Source organism: Eubalaena glacialis, chromosome 5, assembly GCF_028564815.1.
Source record: "Eubalaena glacialis isolate mEubGla1 chromosome 5, mEubGla1.1.hap2.+ XY, whole genome shotgun sequence".
Lineage (NCBI taxonomy): Eukaryota > Metazoa > Chordata > Mammalia > Artiodactyla > Balaenidae > Eubalaena > Eubalaena glacialis.
The window spans coordinates 153,611,978-153,630,710 of NC_083720.1; the positions used below are offsets into that span (position 1 = coordinate 153,611,978).

The following is an 18,733-nucleotide window of genomic DNA, read 5'->3' on the forward strand; positions in this document are numbered from 1 at the left end:
AATTCCACTTAAACAGGATGGTTTCAAGCATTTCATTTTTTTCTCCTAAAAATCTTCATAAAATTAAGTGGATACATATTCTTTTATATCTTCTCTCTTTCCTCTAGGAGTGGAAGACAATATTCTTTTTTATTTTGTAATAACCTAGTACTTTGAAATCTTTTAGATAGCAAGGTGTAAGTCACAAATAGAAAAAATTTAGAGCACAAGTGTGATAAGAATCACCAAGAGTACTTGTAAAAAATGCAAATTCATACTTTCCAGCCCCAGAGATTATAATCCAGTAGGTCATTGTAAGAAACCCAAGAACAGGCATTTTTTTTTCAACATGGAGAAAATGGAGGTCATCTAGTTTAAGCAGTTTAGTATCTTACAGCCCCTCAAAAGAGAACATTATAGACTGGGGATGGACTCAAAGGGTAGCTAAGAATTCTTCTTAACTACACTATTAATTTAAAATGGTGACTTTCTGGAACATGACACATCACACACTTAAATATAACAATTCCAAATGTTAATCATTTTTGCTTTAGTTGTTATTTTGAATACACACATATGCTTTCTTCCACTAGGGAGAATAATTGAGAATGCATTATAATTGTTTTAGATCAGTAAAAATTGTTTGAAAATGGCTAGAAGATGAAAGAAATCAGATATGAAGGGTACATTGTGTATGATCCCATTTATATGAAATTTTAGAATAGGCAAAAGTAATCTAGAATGACAGAAAACAGATCACCGGTTAGCTACAAAGAGGCAGAAGGGAACTTTTTGGGTTGCTGGAAATGTTCTGTATCTAGGGTGTAGTGGTGGTTACATGAGTATATTCGCTGAAGCTCATAGCACTGTTCACTTAAAATGGGAGAATTTTATTGGATGAAATTATACCTCTTAAAGTTGATTAAAATAGACTAAAAGGTATTTGTGAGTTTTTTGTTGTTGTTGTTGTTTAATGAGGCCAAATTTCTGCAACAACTATATTAGGTAGCTCACAGAATCTCCAGCAGGACCATGGAATTGGGCTTGGAGACTCCATGGTCAGAAAAACCCTTAGATCCTACCACAGGGAGGCTAGGAAAGCGAGTTTCTGGCTTCCACCTTTAGGAGGTGGGACTCCCACACTGGAAAATTTCCCAGCTTTGTCTTGATCTTTGTCTTTTTAGTTTGTGTGTTCATGTGTGTGCATTCTTGCTTTGATATTTTAAACAGTACCTAGTTTTAATTACTTTAACATTTAGACATATGCTTCTGAGATTTTCTGCCGTTGATTCTTTAACACATATTAAAGAACACATAAATGAATTCATTGCCATAAAAATTAGAGTATTACAGGTAATGCTCAAGGTCACCTTGACCTAGTGTCACCATTTTATTCTCACTATTATGAGTTCGGTACCTATGTTTTTCTAATATGTTGCGTACATATGAATTCACAGAAAATGTACATATTACTTTGATTTTTAAAAATTTATTTAAATGGTATCATACCATGCACACATCTCTACAACTCACCGTTTTTGCCCAATGTGTTTTTCAGAAGCTCTCCCAATATTGATACATACAAGGCTAGTAGGTAACACCTCTATAAGTACAAATAAATCAGTATAACAGGACTAAAAGGAGGTTTGGTAGCTCAGGGGAAAGTCTGTACTATTAATTCTTTAAAACTGATTAGGGATTTTTGGTAATCAGGCATTTTTCTTCTGATAGAAAATTACCATAATCTGGATGCCAGCTTCATTGGGGGCTATGCCCTCCTAAGGTACTGCCCTCTGAACACAGAGACAGAAGGCCAAGCCAAAATTAATGCAAACACAAGAATCTGACCATATTAGACAAGGAAAAAGGAAACCCCCAAACGTTAAGAACCGTGGGCATTAACTTCCTAAGGTAAGCGAAGGGAGTGGAGATTTGGAAATTGCCCATTTAGACTAACCTCTACATAAAGAGTTGTTTGTCTGGTAAGCATTTTGAAAAAGCTTGTTCTCTCCGACACTACTATACTAACATTATAGGCACTACCTGATAGCAGAAACTGTAGAGTGGTAATAAGATTTTTTTTTCATTTTTCCTCTGCAATTGCTTTACTTCACATTTAAAATTTTGCATACAAACTGGCAACCTCAGCTAAGAATAATTCAATGCCATTAATATAAAAAATTTAAATATATTTAAACAAGAAAAATAGCTTCATATCATGTCAATTGATTCAAAGATATCAACATTTTAGGTTAAAATTAAAATGAATTTTTGGAAGATGTTGCAATCAAATATTTATTTATATTCACACTTCAACAATTAAACAGGGACTCCAGTATCATTTTTAAATTGAACTCATAGAGAGGCATAAGGAGTTGTTTGAGTGTGGGTGGTGGTGAGAGGAGTAGCTCTCACAAAGTATTCTCCAATCTACAGACACAGGCTTTCTTTCTCAAACAAGGCATATTATAATAGCTAAGAATTAGAGGGACTTCCCTGGTGGCGCAGTGGTTAGGAATCCGCCTGCCAATGCAGGGGACACGGGTTCGAGCCCTGACCCGGGAAGATCCCACATGCCGCGGAGCAACTAAGCCCGTGCGCCACAACTACTGAGCCTGTGCCCTAGAGCCCGTGCTCCGCAACAAGAGAAGCCACCGCAATGAGGCCTGTGCACCGCAATGAAGAGTAGCCCCCGCTCGCCGCAGCTAGAGGAAAGCCCACGTGCAGCAACGAAGACCCAATGCAGCCAAAAATGAATTAAAAAAAAAGAATTATACATTTGCCAAGCGCCAGACACTCATGAAAATACTTTACAGATTTTCACTAATTTGAACTTCCCAGTAACCATGTGAGATGGATGTTACCATTATCTCCAGTTTACAGATGGGGAATCTGATACAGGGGGTGCAGAACCTTTATCCAAAGTCACACAGTTAAGATGAAGCAGAGGCGGGATTTGAACCCATACAGATTAGCTAGGGAGTCACACACACTTTCTGCCTGTCCTAGCAGCAAAGTAAAGTGCTTCTAGGAGAGGGAGTGGGTGAAATTGACACTGCACTCTTCCAGGGTTTTTAATTCGATTATTTTGAGAGTTTGGAACCACTGTGATAAACATTGTACTAGCAACTCCATTTCAGTTTTCTTAAAGAACACTATCGTTTTCTGTGATTTTCTTTTACCTAGTGGAAACCACCAGTTAAAACAGGAAGAAAACCACCGGTTACAAGAGGGATTTTAGAAAAGTATATTTCAGAAAGAAAAATTAAATTGTACATCTAAAGGAGTGTGTTGGTCCCTTAAAATTCTCACTCTGATAAGCTAGAATCTCACTTCACCAATTCTAGAATCTCCCCCCAATTTGGAGTAGTACATACATATATGCATGTGTATTCATGTGTGTACTTGTTTATGTACGTATATGTGTTACACACATATTCTCAATGGTGGAAGTTTTTGTTCTCTGAGGATGGATTTTATCTGGAGGTAATCAAAAGGCATTTTGAGCTAAGTCAGGTGGGTGATGGAGAAGTGGGCAACATTAATCTGAGGTAAAAATAAGTCTGGGCTAAAAATAATGAAATGGCCCTTTTCACATTCTGTTACCAACTCTGACATTTACTTTTTCTCGCAAAGGCCCCAGATATCTTTGGATTCTAATGCCACTATAAGTCTTCTTCCCACTCCTCCCCCCCAAACATTTTTATGCCTATCTTCACTAATGAGGTTCATATGTTGGACATTTGGACACATACCAAGTTCTTTGTATACGAAATCCACACTGTTTTCTAGATTATGCACCAGTAAATACGTATTGTGGTTAAAGCAGCATCCTTAGATGTAATGCTTCATAAATTAGTTCATTAGAAGAATTTCTCATCTTTATGCTCGACTGAAAGTGTTTTCCTTCATTCTCACATTTGTGGGGAAAAAAAAATCATCTACCCTAATCCAGGATGGATGGAGATCCATTTGCCGTATGAACATGAACCCTGTTCTCAGCACAGTCTGTGTGTCCAGGAGAGGCGTGTTCTCAAGCACTGCTGCCATCTGCTGGCCTTGTGGTTGTTAGATTTTAGAAAAAGCTGTGCATAAGGCTCCAGCCAAGATGATGGAAAATGCAAGTATCATCAGCAGGTAGTTCTGTCGACCCTAAGTAATAAAAATGAATAACTGTCATTAAGAAAACCTGAACCACATATGCAAAAAGCACAGGCTCTCAACATTGCTGTGGACCTTACTAACCATCTGGTCTACCTCCTGTATGTTTTTCGCTACCCCTCTGCATGATCTTCCTGACTCTCTGGAAACCCCGCAGATCCTCCATCATTTAACCATTCAGTAAACACATGTGCGCTCCCACTATGCATCCACACTTGCTGGGGTTAAAATGGTGAACAGAAACGTGCCCCTATTCAGCTACTCACATAATATGGGAGACAGGAATGAATAAAATCATTACAGAAAGGCATGTTAAAAGCCAGAGAGAGGCTAATAAGCAAACACCCAAGGCTGTTTGTGTGTTACCAAGGAATCTTAAGGAGGGAGGTTTGAGGTTGAGTTGAGCTTCTAAGTATCAATGAACTGAGCAGGGAAGGAGGGCAGCAGGTAGAGATCCTGGGTAGAAGGAATGTGTGTGCAGAGCTCTGCTGCAAGAGAAACGGTACTCGCCAGGGATTAAGAGAAGGTCCGAGAGGATTAATAGAAGGTCCAAGAGGCTACAGCAGTGAGTTAGGTGGAGCTCGATGAGGTTGGAAGCTATGGGCCTGAGCACACAGGCATCTTAGAGGCCATGCTCTACTTTTGGTTTTATTTTTCCAAGCGGTGGGAAAACATCAGAGGAATGGCCAGAGCTGGGTGTGGCGAAAAGATGGGATTTGCATTTTGTAAAGCCCACGCTTTTGCAGATGGTGAACAGATTGGAGGGGGTCAGAATGGATGCAAGGGGACCAATGAGAAGGTGATCGCAGTCTTCCTGGGCAGAAAGGATGAAGTGCAGATGGAGAGACAGAGACCAGTCTAAAGGGCAAGGGAGAAACAGAGGTGGAGTTTACTCGCCCAGCTATATTGTCTTAAAGACGGAAGCACAGAGGACCACCTCCCACCGCAGCCACTCCATCTGTACCTTAACAAAGAAATACCGTCCTGTGCGCGGTAGAAATATTGTATTTCTCATAATCTCCATCTCTAGGGGTACAGATAGATCAATTCTAATCTCTCTTCCACAAGATAAACCCTCAAACATTGAAAAATAAATGTCTTTTATCCCTGAAGCATCTTTTTCCCTGGTCAATATTTTAGCTCCTTTGACTATCTTTCAAATGGAACGGTTTCAAGCTCCTGCACGGTCCTGGATGTTCCCTTCTGAATGATTGCCAGGCTGTCTATATAGCTCTTTAAATGTAGACCCAATACTCTGAGGCAAGTAATATAGGATCTCAATTACACTGAGATCTCCTGATAGTCAAATCATATGATACTATTACCAGCTTTTTCTACGATTAATGACAATTAATATATAGTCAAAAATGTATATCCTCTTTTTTTTCATCTTAATAAACAGTTGGGTTATAGTGGGTGATTTTGCTTCTGTTTGATGACCACAGTGGTCTTTGTAAGTCGGGTTGGGCTGGTTGAATTACCTGATTCACTGTCAGCACCGACCCTACCAGAAGTCACTCTAATTCAAGTTCTACAAGTGAAAGACAGCACAAATCCTTGCCAGGCACAGGGCAGCCTATTTACACACACACACACACACACACACACACACACACACTCCTGCATGAAGGCGTTAAGGGTCCCTGACATCTTTTTATTAGTCTTAAAGATTGCAGCCTTTGCCTAGATACCAGTACTGGTGCAGAGTGGATGCTCAATAAATATTTGTTCAAAGAATCAATACACTCAGGCAATTTCCAAATGTGCTTTGTGAATTAGCCAATTGATGCAATCACTGAAATAAGAAAAAACAATATATGGGGCCTCACTTATCAGCACTTGACCACCTAATTATGTGAATACTTCATAAGCTATCTATTTTATTGTCTATGTAGACAGAAGAACAATGTTCTTAGGGGGTAAAATTTTTTCCCTTTTAAGGTTAAGAATCTGTCCAAACTGCCTAGTGTCCTAGATAAAAAGACTGATTATATTTGGGCAAAATAGTTTTCCTTTGTCAAAGGTGAATGTTGACTCTTAGAAAGATCATGCTAACATTCCTTCCCAAAGCAAAAAAAGTGTTTAACTTGGATTTCTGAGACAGCTACTAAAATGACAAATCATCTCATTCTTTATCTGGGCGTTGCTACGGACCTGTCAATTGCTGTGGTAACAATCCCCTGCATTGGGATTACTGTGGACACACTGACTAAAATGTGTTGCTAAAAATATAATGTCTGTCTAGTTTAAAATAGCTAAATATAAGATTCTAAAACAAACTTCCCAAAGAAGAACAGATATCAGATATAAAAGAATGTCTCAAGGGCAAAGCAGACAAACCAGAGCACTGATGTCATTAAAATGAAATAAAATCGTTAAACTCTTTCACACAAAAAGTGCTTGGACCTCCAATTAAGTCCTTATTGCTCCAGGTTGTAGACTTTTAAATATGTGTCTTTTAGGACGGCTTCAAGACATAGCTGATAGGACCTTTGAGTCATAAAGATAAACGTTTTGGTTTTGTTTTCCTCTAGGGTTTTATCTTCTTTTTAAGAAAAATAATTTTAAAAATTCAAATAGGATTTTGGTATCACTGTCTAGTTGATAACTCTTTCTTAAACCCCTTGACATGGGAAGTATTTAAAACTTTCCTTTAAAGTTGCTGTCAAGAGGCAACTCAGTATCTGCATTGAATAAGTATCGCTGGACACACCTTAAGTTCTGTTTGTAGACAGATTTGTAAGGCTTTTTAAACTAGAGTTAAAAGGTCAGCAAAACTCACTGTGCTTTCAGCTTTGCCCTCTCTCTATTTTTACTTACATACTTGGCCAAACTTTTGCACTCACTCTCAAATCTGCAGATCAAACGCACTGGGATTTTATCCGAATTACACTGAATGTAATTGGAGGTGCTGCCTAAACCATAGTGAGCTCTTCCATCAGGCATATATGAGTCTCCTATTTGTTCTGATAGTCTTTTATGTTTTGTAGTAAACTTCTGCAGTAAAGGAAAAGATTTTATAAATCCAGCACATTTCTTGTTAATTATTTTCTTTTATTTTTATAATTTTTGTAGGTATTAATAGCATTTATTTTCCTCTTTTTAATTGGTTCTTAGTGGCATATTGGAAAGCTATTGATTTAATATTTATCCTATATTTCAGTGCCTTAGTAAATGATCTTAGTGGGTCTCAATATTTTCAGCTGATACTCTTAAATTTTTAAAGAAGAGAATGTTATATGCAAGTGACAATTTTCTCTCCTATATCTAGTCCTCTTATTTCTTAATTTTATCTTATCACACTGGCTAGGATCTCCAGAAAATACTGAATAATAGCAATGATGGAAAATCTATGACTTCCAACTTACAGAGAACTATTATTTTTTCAGTTCTATTGAGATAGAATTGACAGAGAACGCCTATGTTTCACCTTAGTTACGTATTTGCTATTGTTTTTTGATAGACATCTTGTATCAACTAAAGCTTCTTCCTATTTGTAAGAGGTTTCTACTATTGTAAGAGGTTGTTTTCTTAATTAAAAACTGGTTTTTAATTTTAGTAAATACCTTTTGAATATATATTGTCACAGAGTTTCTTTCTGTTTATCTAATAGTATAATAAATTACATTAAATAACTTGCATATTATGAACCATCCTTGCATTCCTGAATTAAACCCTACTTGGTCATGTTTTACCATTTTTAAAAGTTCCTCCTCTATTTGGTCTGAGCTGTTTTTCTAAAAGGTGTCTTAAAAAAACATTTCTTTGAATGTGCTTAGTGTCTTTTTAGAGGACTCTGAAGAATTAACACGAGGCCCAATGGTTAGGGATTCTCTCTCTCAAGGGCATTCTTGTATCTAGGGAAGAAGATTTTAAATTCAGTATCGTTATTACTGTGGTAGTGACTAAAATAATTTTTAAATGCTTCATAATAAATCTATTCTTAGTTTGTGCTTATTTATATCTATAGTTGTAAATAAGCTATGGTTACTTACTTGTTCTTTTCTAAGGCTTCAGAGTGTTATGCTGGATAATACCCAATTCTTAAATAGAAATCATTATCCTTCACGACGCAGATGAAATATTTGCAAAGAGATTTACAGCGTGCCTTGGGCATAGAATTACTTTCTGTGGAAAGCAACCCTAACTAAAATAAGTAAGAAACATGTGCACAAAAGTAACTTATGGGTCTATAAATGTTTTAAATTGTCTTGTAAATTTAAAAACACAAAAATTAAGATCGTGACCCAAATATCTTCTAAACAAATTTATTACTTCTTCAATCTGAAAATCTTACTTGTATTAACATCTTATGGCTTTCTAAGTCAAAACATTTCATTTGGAATGAATGAAATGATGTTTTAAATGTAAAACTGAATAATCATTTTAAGAATTATCCAGTGACATGTTCACTTTATGGCTCCCAGAGATTAGCAACATCAGATCTTCTTAGAAATAGGAATTATTTGCTGCTTATTAAGACAAAAAGTATTATATCTATGATGCCTTGACAGTGTCTCTAGTTTATATATTTTTTTAGTAAAAACTATTACAAAATACTATTCACGTAGTTTGCTCAACTGAAGACTTTTTCCACAAATAAAGGTAAAGGGCAAAAATCCTAAAACAATTTTTAATGAGAATACACACATCCTAGAACTATTTGATAAATGCAATTTTAAGTCCACAGCATTGGGGGCTTCCCTGGTGGTGCAGTGGTTAGGAATCCGCCTGCCAACGCAGGGGACATGGGTTCAAGACCTGGTCCGGGAAGATCCCACATGCCACAGAGCAACTAAGCCCGTGCGCCACAACTACTGAGCCCCCGTGCCACAACTACTGAAGCCTGTGCACCTAGAGTCTGTGCTCCACAACAAGAGAAGCCACTGCAATGAGAAGCCCACGCACCACAATGAAGAGTAGCCCCTGCTTGCCACAACTAGAGAAAACCCGCGCACAGCAACAAAGACCCAACACAGCCAAATAAATTAAAAAGAAAAAAAAAAAATGTCAGCACCATTTACACTCGAGAGGGAAGAGGTAGTTGTCACCTGCTACCACACTGTTTTCCTGTAAAGTTGGTGGTTGGATATGGAGGACCTTGGGAGGCATGAGAGTCAACAGAAAATCTATTCCCAAATTCCATTTGCCTCAGGGATATTTTAATCTTTGGGATAAAAAATCTTTCATCTTGTTTATCTACCATATTTTACACTAGATAAAATTTCCCCTCTATCATATTTTATTGGATTATTTAACCAAAATCTCTTACAGGAAAAGAAAGTCAACTAAAGCATTTTTCCCTGAAGTTGGGGTGGAGAAAAACACGTTCATAATAATTGTCATATCGTTAATATTTTCTTTCCTAGTTAGAGATAATAGCACTTTGAACATCTGACCTGTCAAATTCATTCATGTTGCATGCAGTTTTCAGAAAATAACACATAGTATTAAATACCCTTCTCAACTGGACCTACACCTTTCGTGTACATACCTGTATTTCCTTAAACATGAAGACACCCCACATTGCAGCTATAAATCCTGGACCCTTAAATAAAAATAAGAACTTTATTTAAATTGGTTATTTTTCTGTGACTGTACTCTACACAAATATGGTAAGGTGGAGAGCTGACCTGACACTTTCCTCAAATAAATTTCTATTGTAAAAACAATATAACAATATTGTCAGGAAAAACTATTCATAATCTCAATCTGAGCTCAACATTGAGTTAAACTAAGTAGCGTTAGGTGAAAAAATGAAGACTTCTTTCCTTTTTTTCTTTATGGTTTTCATTTTTATTATTTTGATGATGCTATAATATTTTATGCCATACAATGTGTTTCTTTAATGTGATTTATAATAAAATATTTTAATAAGTAAGTAGTTTATTTTTTCTAGTGAACTACTTCCTTAGGATTCTAGAAATGGGCTTAAGAGGAAAAAGTGTATGAATAACCTTATAACTTCCTTTGGCATTAGAGAATATCATAACTAAAGAAATTTTAGTATGTTCTTTTGGACCTGAAGAATAATGTGCATATGGGAGCAGCATGTACTTTAAAGTTCTCTTTAGCAGATATTACTGCACAGTAATCAGCTATGTCTCACATTATGCTCTAGTGAATGCTACAGATAGTATTATGGGAAGATGGAAAAAGGAAAAATAAACAACGGGTTAGTGGGCAGGAGACAAAGACAGGAATGAGATAATATAGCACAAAAGAGAAGAAATGAGATGGAAAAAGGATGATTCTGCAATCTGAAAACTTTAAGCTATTAAAGTTTATTAATTTTTTTCATTGAGAAAGGAAAACATTGGAATTTAGATTAATTGCAGTCTTTGTGTAGAAGGTGTACTGTATCAGCATTTTGACAATTCCTTTTCAAACCCTGCACACACTCTGGAAGAGTTTCAAATAAACAATCCCAGCCTGTTTTCCCCTCCACCACTCCAACTGTCTACATGACTGGTTCAGCAAAGCTGGACTTCACTCCTGGCAGGTGAGCAAAGCAATAGGAACACATTACTCTCTGTTTATTGGGATCTGGAAAAGTCAAGATCAAAAGAGCCAGAGAAATAGGTCAAAGGAACTGTCTTCTACCAATGACGTATGGTCCTAAGCCTCAAAATCCAAACCGAACAAGAAGCACCTGGGTCGTTTAGCAGTTTCATAGTGACTTGGGGCAGGATGGGAGGAAATGATAGAATAGGGTGTAAATATTAATGCTATCATGCCAATCGCTCAAGAATTTTATCCTCTTTAATCCCTTCAGAGTACATGGGAGAAGACAATACCAAGAGGTACCACTGACCTCTGAAGCTTTCTGGCTGATGACTTTCTAAGTATGAGTTTAGACATGGCCTCAGAGTTATTGCAAGGAGCACTGTGGTTACTGGAAGCGGTGCTTTGCTAGATGTAACCCAAGCAGAAGTCAAAGTGTGCACGGACCCTGGTTTGGCAAAGGAGAGTCAACGAAGAAGGGCATCTTAAATAAGAGTCACAACTGTTTTGGCACTGGGATTGCGTATTTTTCTATTGTAAGTGAGTACAAATTACACATTTATAAATCAGCCTTGGAAAAGAAGGTGAGCTTGGGCCATCTGGAGAGGCTTCACCTTCCTGAGAAGCTGATTCGGCCGTTCAATTCCTTGAGGAAGACTGGGAGCAGAGGTGCCCAGCCCTTTGTCCTGCTACGTGGGCTTTTCTTCTTTCTTTCTCTTTTCCTTTTCTTTTTTTCTTTTTAATTGAATATTTGCCAATAAACAATGTAGATGCTACTTTCAAGGAACTCTCGGTCTAGTCACCAATGGGTCCTAAGAATGGAAATACATGTCCTAGGGAAGAAGGGTATGCTGCTGGGATTTGAAAAATGTACTCTTGATGAAACAAGACTGACCGTATTCATAATTGTTAAAGCTGGGTGATGGGTGTCTTTGAAATTTTCCAGCAAAAAAAGTTAAAATTAAAACCAATCTAGCTCTACCATGAAAATAAAATAAAGAAGGTAAGATCCTGAAGGGCAGGGCCAAATCTTTTCTGCATACAGATAAGGCTGTCTTTGAACTAACGACAGTGAGACCAAGCAAGAGCCCAGTAGCAATAAAGACCTAGGCCCTCACCTCCCAGAAATACCTGTCCCTCCTGGAAACAATCCTCAGGGGCCAGAGGAAGCCACACTTGGTGGGTGAGACGCCTGCTTTCATCACAGTGTTTGAGAATCATCCTTCTGATGGGCGAGTCTCCAAATGCCACAGTGACCACTTCCACCGGCCCTTCACCTATACCCCACCTGCCTCAGCCATTTATTTCCACTGAATTAGGCTTTAATGTCTTGTCCTAAGTCTTTACCATAACTTAATACAAGAAACAGCAGGAGGAAAACCATATCTCTATCTACTATAAAATTTTTGTGAAGAATATTATTTGTTATTGTTCCATGTCCCCTGTATAAGGCCCCATAGGATAAATTCTATTAAGAATTTAGTGTTTAAAAAACAAAAGCAAAAAAAAATTAGTGTTAGAAAATAACTGGTCTTTTCTGAGGAAATGATGTTACCAGTTAAAAAGAATTAGTTATCACATTGTCTCACCCCCTTTTGCAAGCAAAAGCAAAACAATGTTTAATCACATAACTATTTACCCTCTGTGTTATTTGCTTACTTTCTCACTTTTATCATAGTTTTCATTTTCTATTTGTGTTTGTATTTCTGTTTGTCTTGTGTGACTTAATTCTATCTGTGTATTTTATACATAAAGTTGCTTCAAACTCGTTTTGAAGAATCCACATTTGTTCAAGAATATAACTTCATTGAAAGACAAAATCACTATCATGTGACAACGTTTAAATTTGATGTGATTAATGACTGCATCTATTTTAATGTGTCATTCCTCCTTATGTAACAGGATATGACTGTCAAATAACATTTGCATCCCTAGTCGAGGTGCATATCATACTGTATACTTTGCTCTACAAATTTACTTTTAAGCATTTCACTGGTAAGTGATATATCCCATTGCCCATTACATTTTCCTGTTATATGGTCACTTCTAGCATTAAATATCTTTGAAATGATGAGAAACAAACCCTTTCTGTGAAAAAATTTGGGTCTTTTGCCATTCCAATGATAAGGACTTAAACTTCAAAATATTCCTTATAACTTGCTCAATTTTGATAACATTTTCCCTCAGTAGAAATTAAGAATGTCAAAATGTGAACCCTTTAAATTAAAAAAAACCTAACCTATTAAAATAGTTCACTTTAGTGCACCACTAAATTCAAATAAAAAATAAAGCCAACAGTTTTATGAACACAGAACTGTCAAAATATGCTGTTTGAAACCCAGAAGTTAAATTAAAATTTAAGGATGTTTCAAACTTTTATGCAATTGTATTTTAGACCAGACAATGTGTTTAAAAATATCAGTTTTGTAGTCTTGCACAGGTGCGCAGCTAAAATGTTTTAGGCAAATTTTGTTTATGATGATGATTTAGGAAGCAGGGAGGCAGGTAAACAACTTAACAATTTAAGACACTACAGTAGAAATAAGAGCTCAACATTAAAGCAATTAATTCGTGTGTGTGTGTGTGTGTGTGTCTCGGTCCCAGTACCATAAGGAACCTGAAACATTCTAAATTGGATTCTATACTAAAGGCAAAATGTAGCCCTGCATACAAGAAACTCTCTCCTGAGAAGCCCTGAGATGTCCACGTAGCCATGTTCTTTCAGACGACTCTGTCAGCTATTGCCTCAATTTTCTCATCTTCAAAATGGGGACAAGCCTGACAATACCTGTCTTGCCTATGTCAAAAGAAACATTTTTGTTTTTCTGTTACCTATGCGCTACATGATTGGCACCTAAAAAAATCAGATGAAGCAAACTGCATTATGAATGCATGATAAATGGCACCATCCAGAGACAATACTTTGCTTCAGCATTTTCTGAAAGCCTTCCTTAAAATACTGACGAGCCCTACGAACAGGGGCTGAAATACTTTCTGTCTCACAAGGCTGTCATGAGATTCAAGTGTGTTAAAACACACGAAAGCATTTTTTACATCTATAAACTGTTATATAGAGATGAATATTGTTATCAATAGCAAATTACAATGTATCCCAAACGAAATTAGGTAAAACGATCAAACAAAAACTGCAAGGGTATCAAAGATTAACAAACCTGCTAAAATGAGGTTAGCAATATTCCCTTAGAGATCAAGGACATGAGATTAGAGGGTATCAGTTTATCTACCTGAATCTGTTATACTAATTATACTCCTGAAAAATCAAACTCCGTGACAGGCTTCAGTGATTCACTAAGAATGTTTGAGAAAAATTAGATTTACGTTTGAAAAACAAAAATTTGGAAAAGCAGTTCAGCTACTTACAGCAGTGATGATTGGAAAACTGACCACAGCGCTGAGGGAGTGGTTCGCTATGAACCAACAGCAGGTAGCAATGGCCCAGAGTATTCCAGACAGGAATCCTGAAACACACACACCCCACACGTTTACCAACCACCTCCCCTCCTGAAAAACCCACACTCCAGGTAGAGCGGGAATGTTAAAGTGTTCAGATCAACACATTCCTATCAACACTGACGGCCAACATGGGTTTTTTAGCCATGTTTTAGGACCATTTTGGAAACCAAATGATTTCTCTTTTCTTGACCGCTGCGGGTATAAAGATCACCTTTTACCTATTGACATGAAATCAAGTACCCAAAATAGTAGTTGAGGTAAAGATTGGGTAGTGGAGGGGGACCCAGGGAAGATACTGGCTCTGAGCATATTCTGCAAACACCATTCACGCTAAACCATGACCATAAAAATCTGTGAAATTCAGAATGATGCTTAGCTAAGGGGAAAAAGACTCCTAGAATTTGAATAAAAATATCAGCTAAAATTTTTGATACTTCAGCTAGGCATTCAGTAAATATTCTACCATTTTCTAAAATGGTATAGTGGTATAGTGGAACACTTTGGCTTCAATGAATTAGGCACTCAAAGTGAATCTCTGACATATGCTTTATTTTGTTCTTTAAAAAACTTTACTTGTGGACCTATATTCCAGATTGAATTATAGCAAACTTTTAAATAAGTGAGAAATTATAATTTCTCATTATATTTATAATACATATAATTTCTCATTATATATATGTGTGTGTGTGTGTATGTATATATATGCACACACACACACACATATACTACCATCAATGTCTAGTGGATTAAATTCAAAAGCATGTACATTTAACATGCCATTTTTAAACTCAAAAATAATTTCTCCTAACTTTTTGGAGAAAATGTTTTCCCTCGTGACAATATAAAAAATATGTGAAATTCAGGATGATGCTTAGCTAAGGGGGGGAAAGAAAAACCTCCTGGAATTTGAATAAAAATAGCAGCTAAAATTTTCAGGATACTTTAGCTAGACATTCAGTAAATATTCTACCATTTTCTAAAATGGTATAGTGGTAGAGTGGCACACTTTGGCTTAAATGAATCAGGCACTCAAAGTGAATCTCGTACATATGCTTTATTTTGTTCTTTAAAAAATTTTACTTGTGGATCTATATTCCATATCGAATTATAGCAAACTCTTAAATAAGTGAGAAATTATAACTTTTCATTATATATATATACTTTTTTTTTTTTTTACCAATGCCTAACTGATTAAATCCAAAAGCATGTGCATTTAACATAACTTTTTTAAACTTTAAAATAATTTCCCCTAAATTTTTGGAGAAAATGTTTATTTTCCCAAGTGCCTGGAGATTCGTATTTGTTGACACTTTAAAAATATATACAGGACTTCCCTGGTGGTGCAGTGGTTAAGAATTCGCCTGCCAATGCAGGGGACACGGGTTCGAGCCCTGGTCCAGGAAGATCCCACATGCTGCGGAGCAACTAAGCCCGTGCACCACAACTACTGAGCCCACGAGCCACAAATACTGAAGCCCACGTGCCTAGAACCTGTGCTCTGCAACAAGAGAAGCCACCAAAATGAGAAGCCCATGCACCTCGACGAAGAGTAGCCCCCGATCACTGCAAATAGAGAGAGCACGAGGGCAGCATCAAAGTCCCAACACAGCCATAAATAAATACATAGGTAGATAGATTGATAGATAGATAAAAATATAGAGAGAACCCCAGGACTCTGGCTTTTAATATACATCCTTAGTTGGTGAAGAAGAAATACTAAAGTCTGATCCTCAATACACAAGATGTTTCAACACAGGAAACAATCTTAGATTCATCGTTCAAGTTCTAGGTTCTGTAATAATGACCTGGCATTTCAAACCCAGTTTCATGGTTTCTAAATCCTTCATATTTGGTGGTGAACTGGGCCAAAGTCACTGAGGGAATGAACACATATGCACACAGACACACAAAAACGGACACACACAGAGAATGGCTTGGTTTCCAGAAGACGATTATTCAAGCTAAATGAATAGGGCATGATACTTTCATGGAATAAGAAGAGTTTCTGTCATTAATATTCTTACCTGGCAAGACTGCCTTGGGATATAGTTTAGGATTATTTTTCATAGCTATACAGTAGGCCAGAAAGTAGACTGTACTTGCGAGGAAGATGCCACTGAAGTGTGCAAAAACGTAGTCTAAATCTGGAAATACAGGTTAGAAAACTCTCAAGCATAACAGTTTAGTCATTTCAAATACATCTAGAGTTCTAAGAATAAAACAAACTCACTCAAATCAACCTTAAATGTAAAGGAGGCATTAATTCCATTTTATCATCGACATGTTATTTATATAGAATTTTAATTAACATATTTAAAATAGTAAGAAGTTAGTTACTATAATCAAATCTAAAAGACTGGCTTTTATGATTATCTTGGAAAGCTAAATAAGAAACAACAAACATTATGTGAATATAACGTTAATATCTCCTTTCTTAAGAACAGGTATCAGACCTAATTTTACTGATGGCTACAGCCATTGTAGCAAATCTCCAAGTAGACTGTAGTTGGGGGATGGTGTGTAAAAAAATTTTAGAAGTGTTAATTTTATATGGTGTATTGATCAGTCTGGAGACCAGCTTCCAGGTTGCAGATGGCAGCTACCCAGGCAGCTATACAGAAGGATATTCAGGAAGTTATTCCAAAGAGGATTTTATTTGTTTTCTATAAACCTAATTACACGGGGGAGTTAATAACACAGATGGTGGCCCAATATCTGAGAAACCCAACTCCACTGACTATTTAAAGCTGAGGGTCCTTTGGCCAAACAGATGGGTGTAATGCAGGTTCTTGGCTGGGAAGGTCACACTGGGCTCATTGTTTCTCTCAACTAAATTTGGAGAAAGATGAGTGGCCCTGTTTAGCCAGAAAATCTTGAAAGTCAAAGGGTTTGTCTCTTCTTCTAAAGTCTTAAATCCTACTTCTGAGTCATATCACAACAACACATCCACCCAAAGACCACCAGAAAAGGCAGCATAATCTAGCGATTAAAACACTGACAACCTGGTGGGACTCATCAATCCACCACTTGCTAACTTGGAGACTTGGGTAAATTACCTACTCTCTCTCTGTCTTAATTTTCTCAATTGTAAAACCGGAATACTAATGGTATCCAACCAGTAAGGGTGCTAGGAGGGTCACTTGAGTTATTACTGTAACTAGAACAGTGGCCAGCACAGAGCATATACTATTTATGTGATTGTTAAAGTGACATTAAAAAAAATGCCCCCTTGAATTATTTTTTGAATAAATTGGAATAAAGTGTATCTCTATCAGACGACATTTGAGTTGTCATAAGAAAGATCCCTAAGAACTGATTGTACTATTTACGGGAAGAGATTGTTGAGGACATTGTTTATTATGTCCCAGTACCAAGAACAACTGTACTCCTGAACAATTAGTTGTTTTTATCTTGTGTTTGCTGAATTCTGGGACTGATCTGATTTCCTTTGTGGCTGTAAGGAATCTTAGAGCCAAATTATGACTCATTACTAGCAAGTGTACAAGTGTAGCACAGTTTTTCGACTCATTCATGGCTCTGTTTTATTTTGTCACTCTTTGTTCCTTCTCTCTTAATTTATCCTATGTTATGCTATTTTTATTAGTTTTTATCCTTTAAAATGAAAAGAATAAAAATACAAAAGGTATTTGTATGAAATCTTTAAAAAAAGACAGAAATTAATAAAAGTTTGAGTACTGTTCGTGGGGCTGAATATAAAAAGGAAGAAACAGACCATGGTAGTCACTCAAAGTCTATCTGCTCATCTAGAGTTCAAATCCCAGCTTCTCCATCAATCTTTCCCTCATGACTTGCCCTCCAGAAGTCTCCCTTATCTGATCACAGATGACATTCATTTTCTGTGCCATGGATGTAGAACTGTCTTAACCACGACATCATTCTTTTATCGTTTCGTGGGTGTAAGCCACGTTTCCGTATAATCACAGGATCCTGAATTAGACACTCTCACCTCCTTCAGAGCCTGCAGAAGGCTGTGGCCCACTCTGTGGAAGTGATGTCTTGAGAGATTAATTCTAGCGCTAGAAACTGAGATAATTTGGCAGCATTACATTGGGCCTTTCAATGCATTACTCTGTGCTCGAAAAATAATATACTAAGCAGGCTATATTTTGACCTTTATTTGATTTTAAAGTACTATGTGCTACACTTCAGTTTTTTTTTTTTAAGAGGAGAGGAATACATATTTTCCTAGAGATCATCAAACTGGAAAATAATCTCCAAATCTTGCAGTAAAGCCAGAAACCATGTGTTAAGATCCAGGTAGCTGAAATGAATCCTGACTAAAATTGATTCTATTTGTATGTTAAAGATCCCATGAAAATATTCAAACAGTCCTTTATTTTTTTTTTTTAGTTTCCCTTGCCCTTCTAACTCACCACTTGCAGTGACAAAGTAAGATCAAATCTGATGAAATGAAATTTTATTTTAAGGCGCGACGAGAAAATCTAAACATAACATTCTCTCTGTGTCTGTCTGGGCTTCCTTCCTCCCTAATGTGAGGTGTGCATCTGCATTACACTTTAACTGGAGCTTCTCAAAATGGGAGTGCTTGCTTGACCGTAAAGATCAATTTCTTTTTTGCTTCTGATGCTACCAA

General features: G+C 36.8%; 1 protein-coding gene across 1 annotated transcript in view; it reads right to left on the reverse strand.

Moving 5' to 3' along the window:
• Window positions 1-3,778: 3,778 nt before the first annotated feature.
• The window catches only part of TMEM144 (transmembrane protein 144), a 46,818-nt gene continuing 31,863 nt past the window's right edge, over window positions 3,779-18,733 (reverse strand). Inside the window, exons 9-12 of the mRNA XM_061191774.1 lie at window positions 16,143-16,262; window positions 14,026-14,123; window positions 9,635-9,688; window positions 3,779-4,131 (exon numbers count right to left, since the gene is read on the reverse strand). Of these exons, the coding sequence (XP_061047757.1) occupies window positions 4,048-4,131; window positions 9,635-9,688; window positions 14,026-14,123; window positions 16,143-16,262 (356 nt within the window). The 3' untranslated portion in view covers window positions 3,779-4,047. The remainder of the gene's footprint in view (window positions 4,132-9,634; window positions 9,689-14,025; window positions 14,124-16,142; window positions 16,263-18,733) is intronic.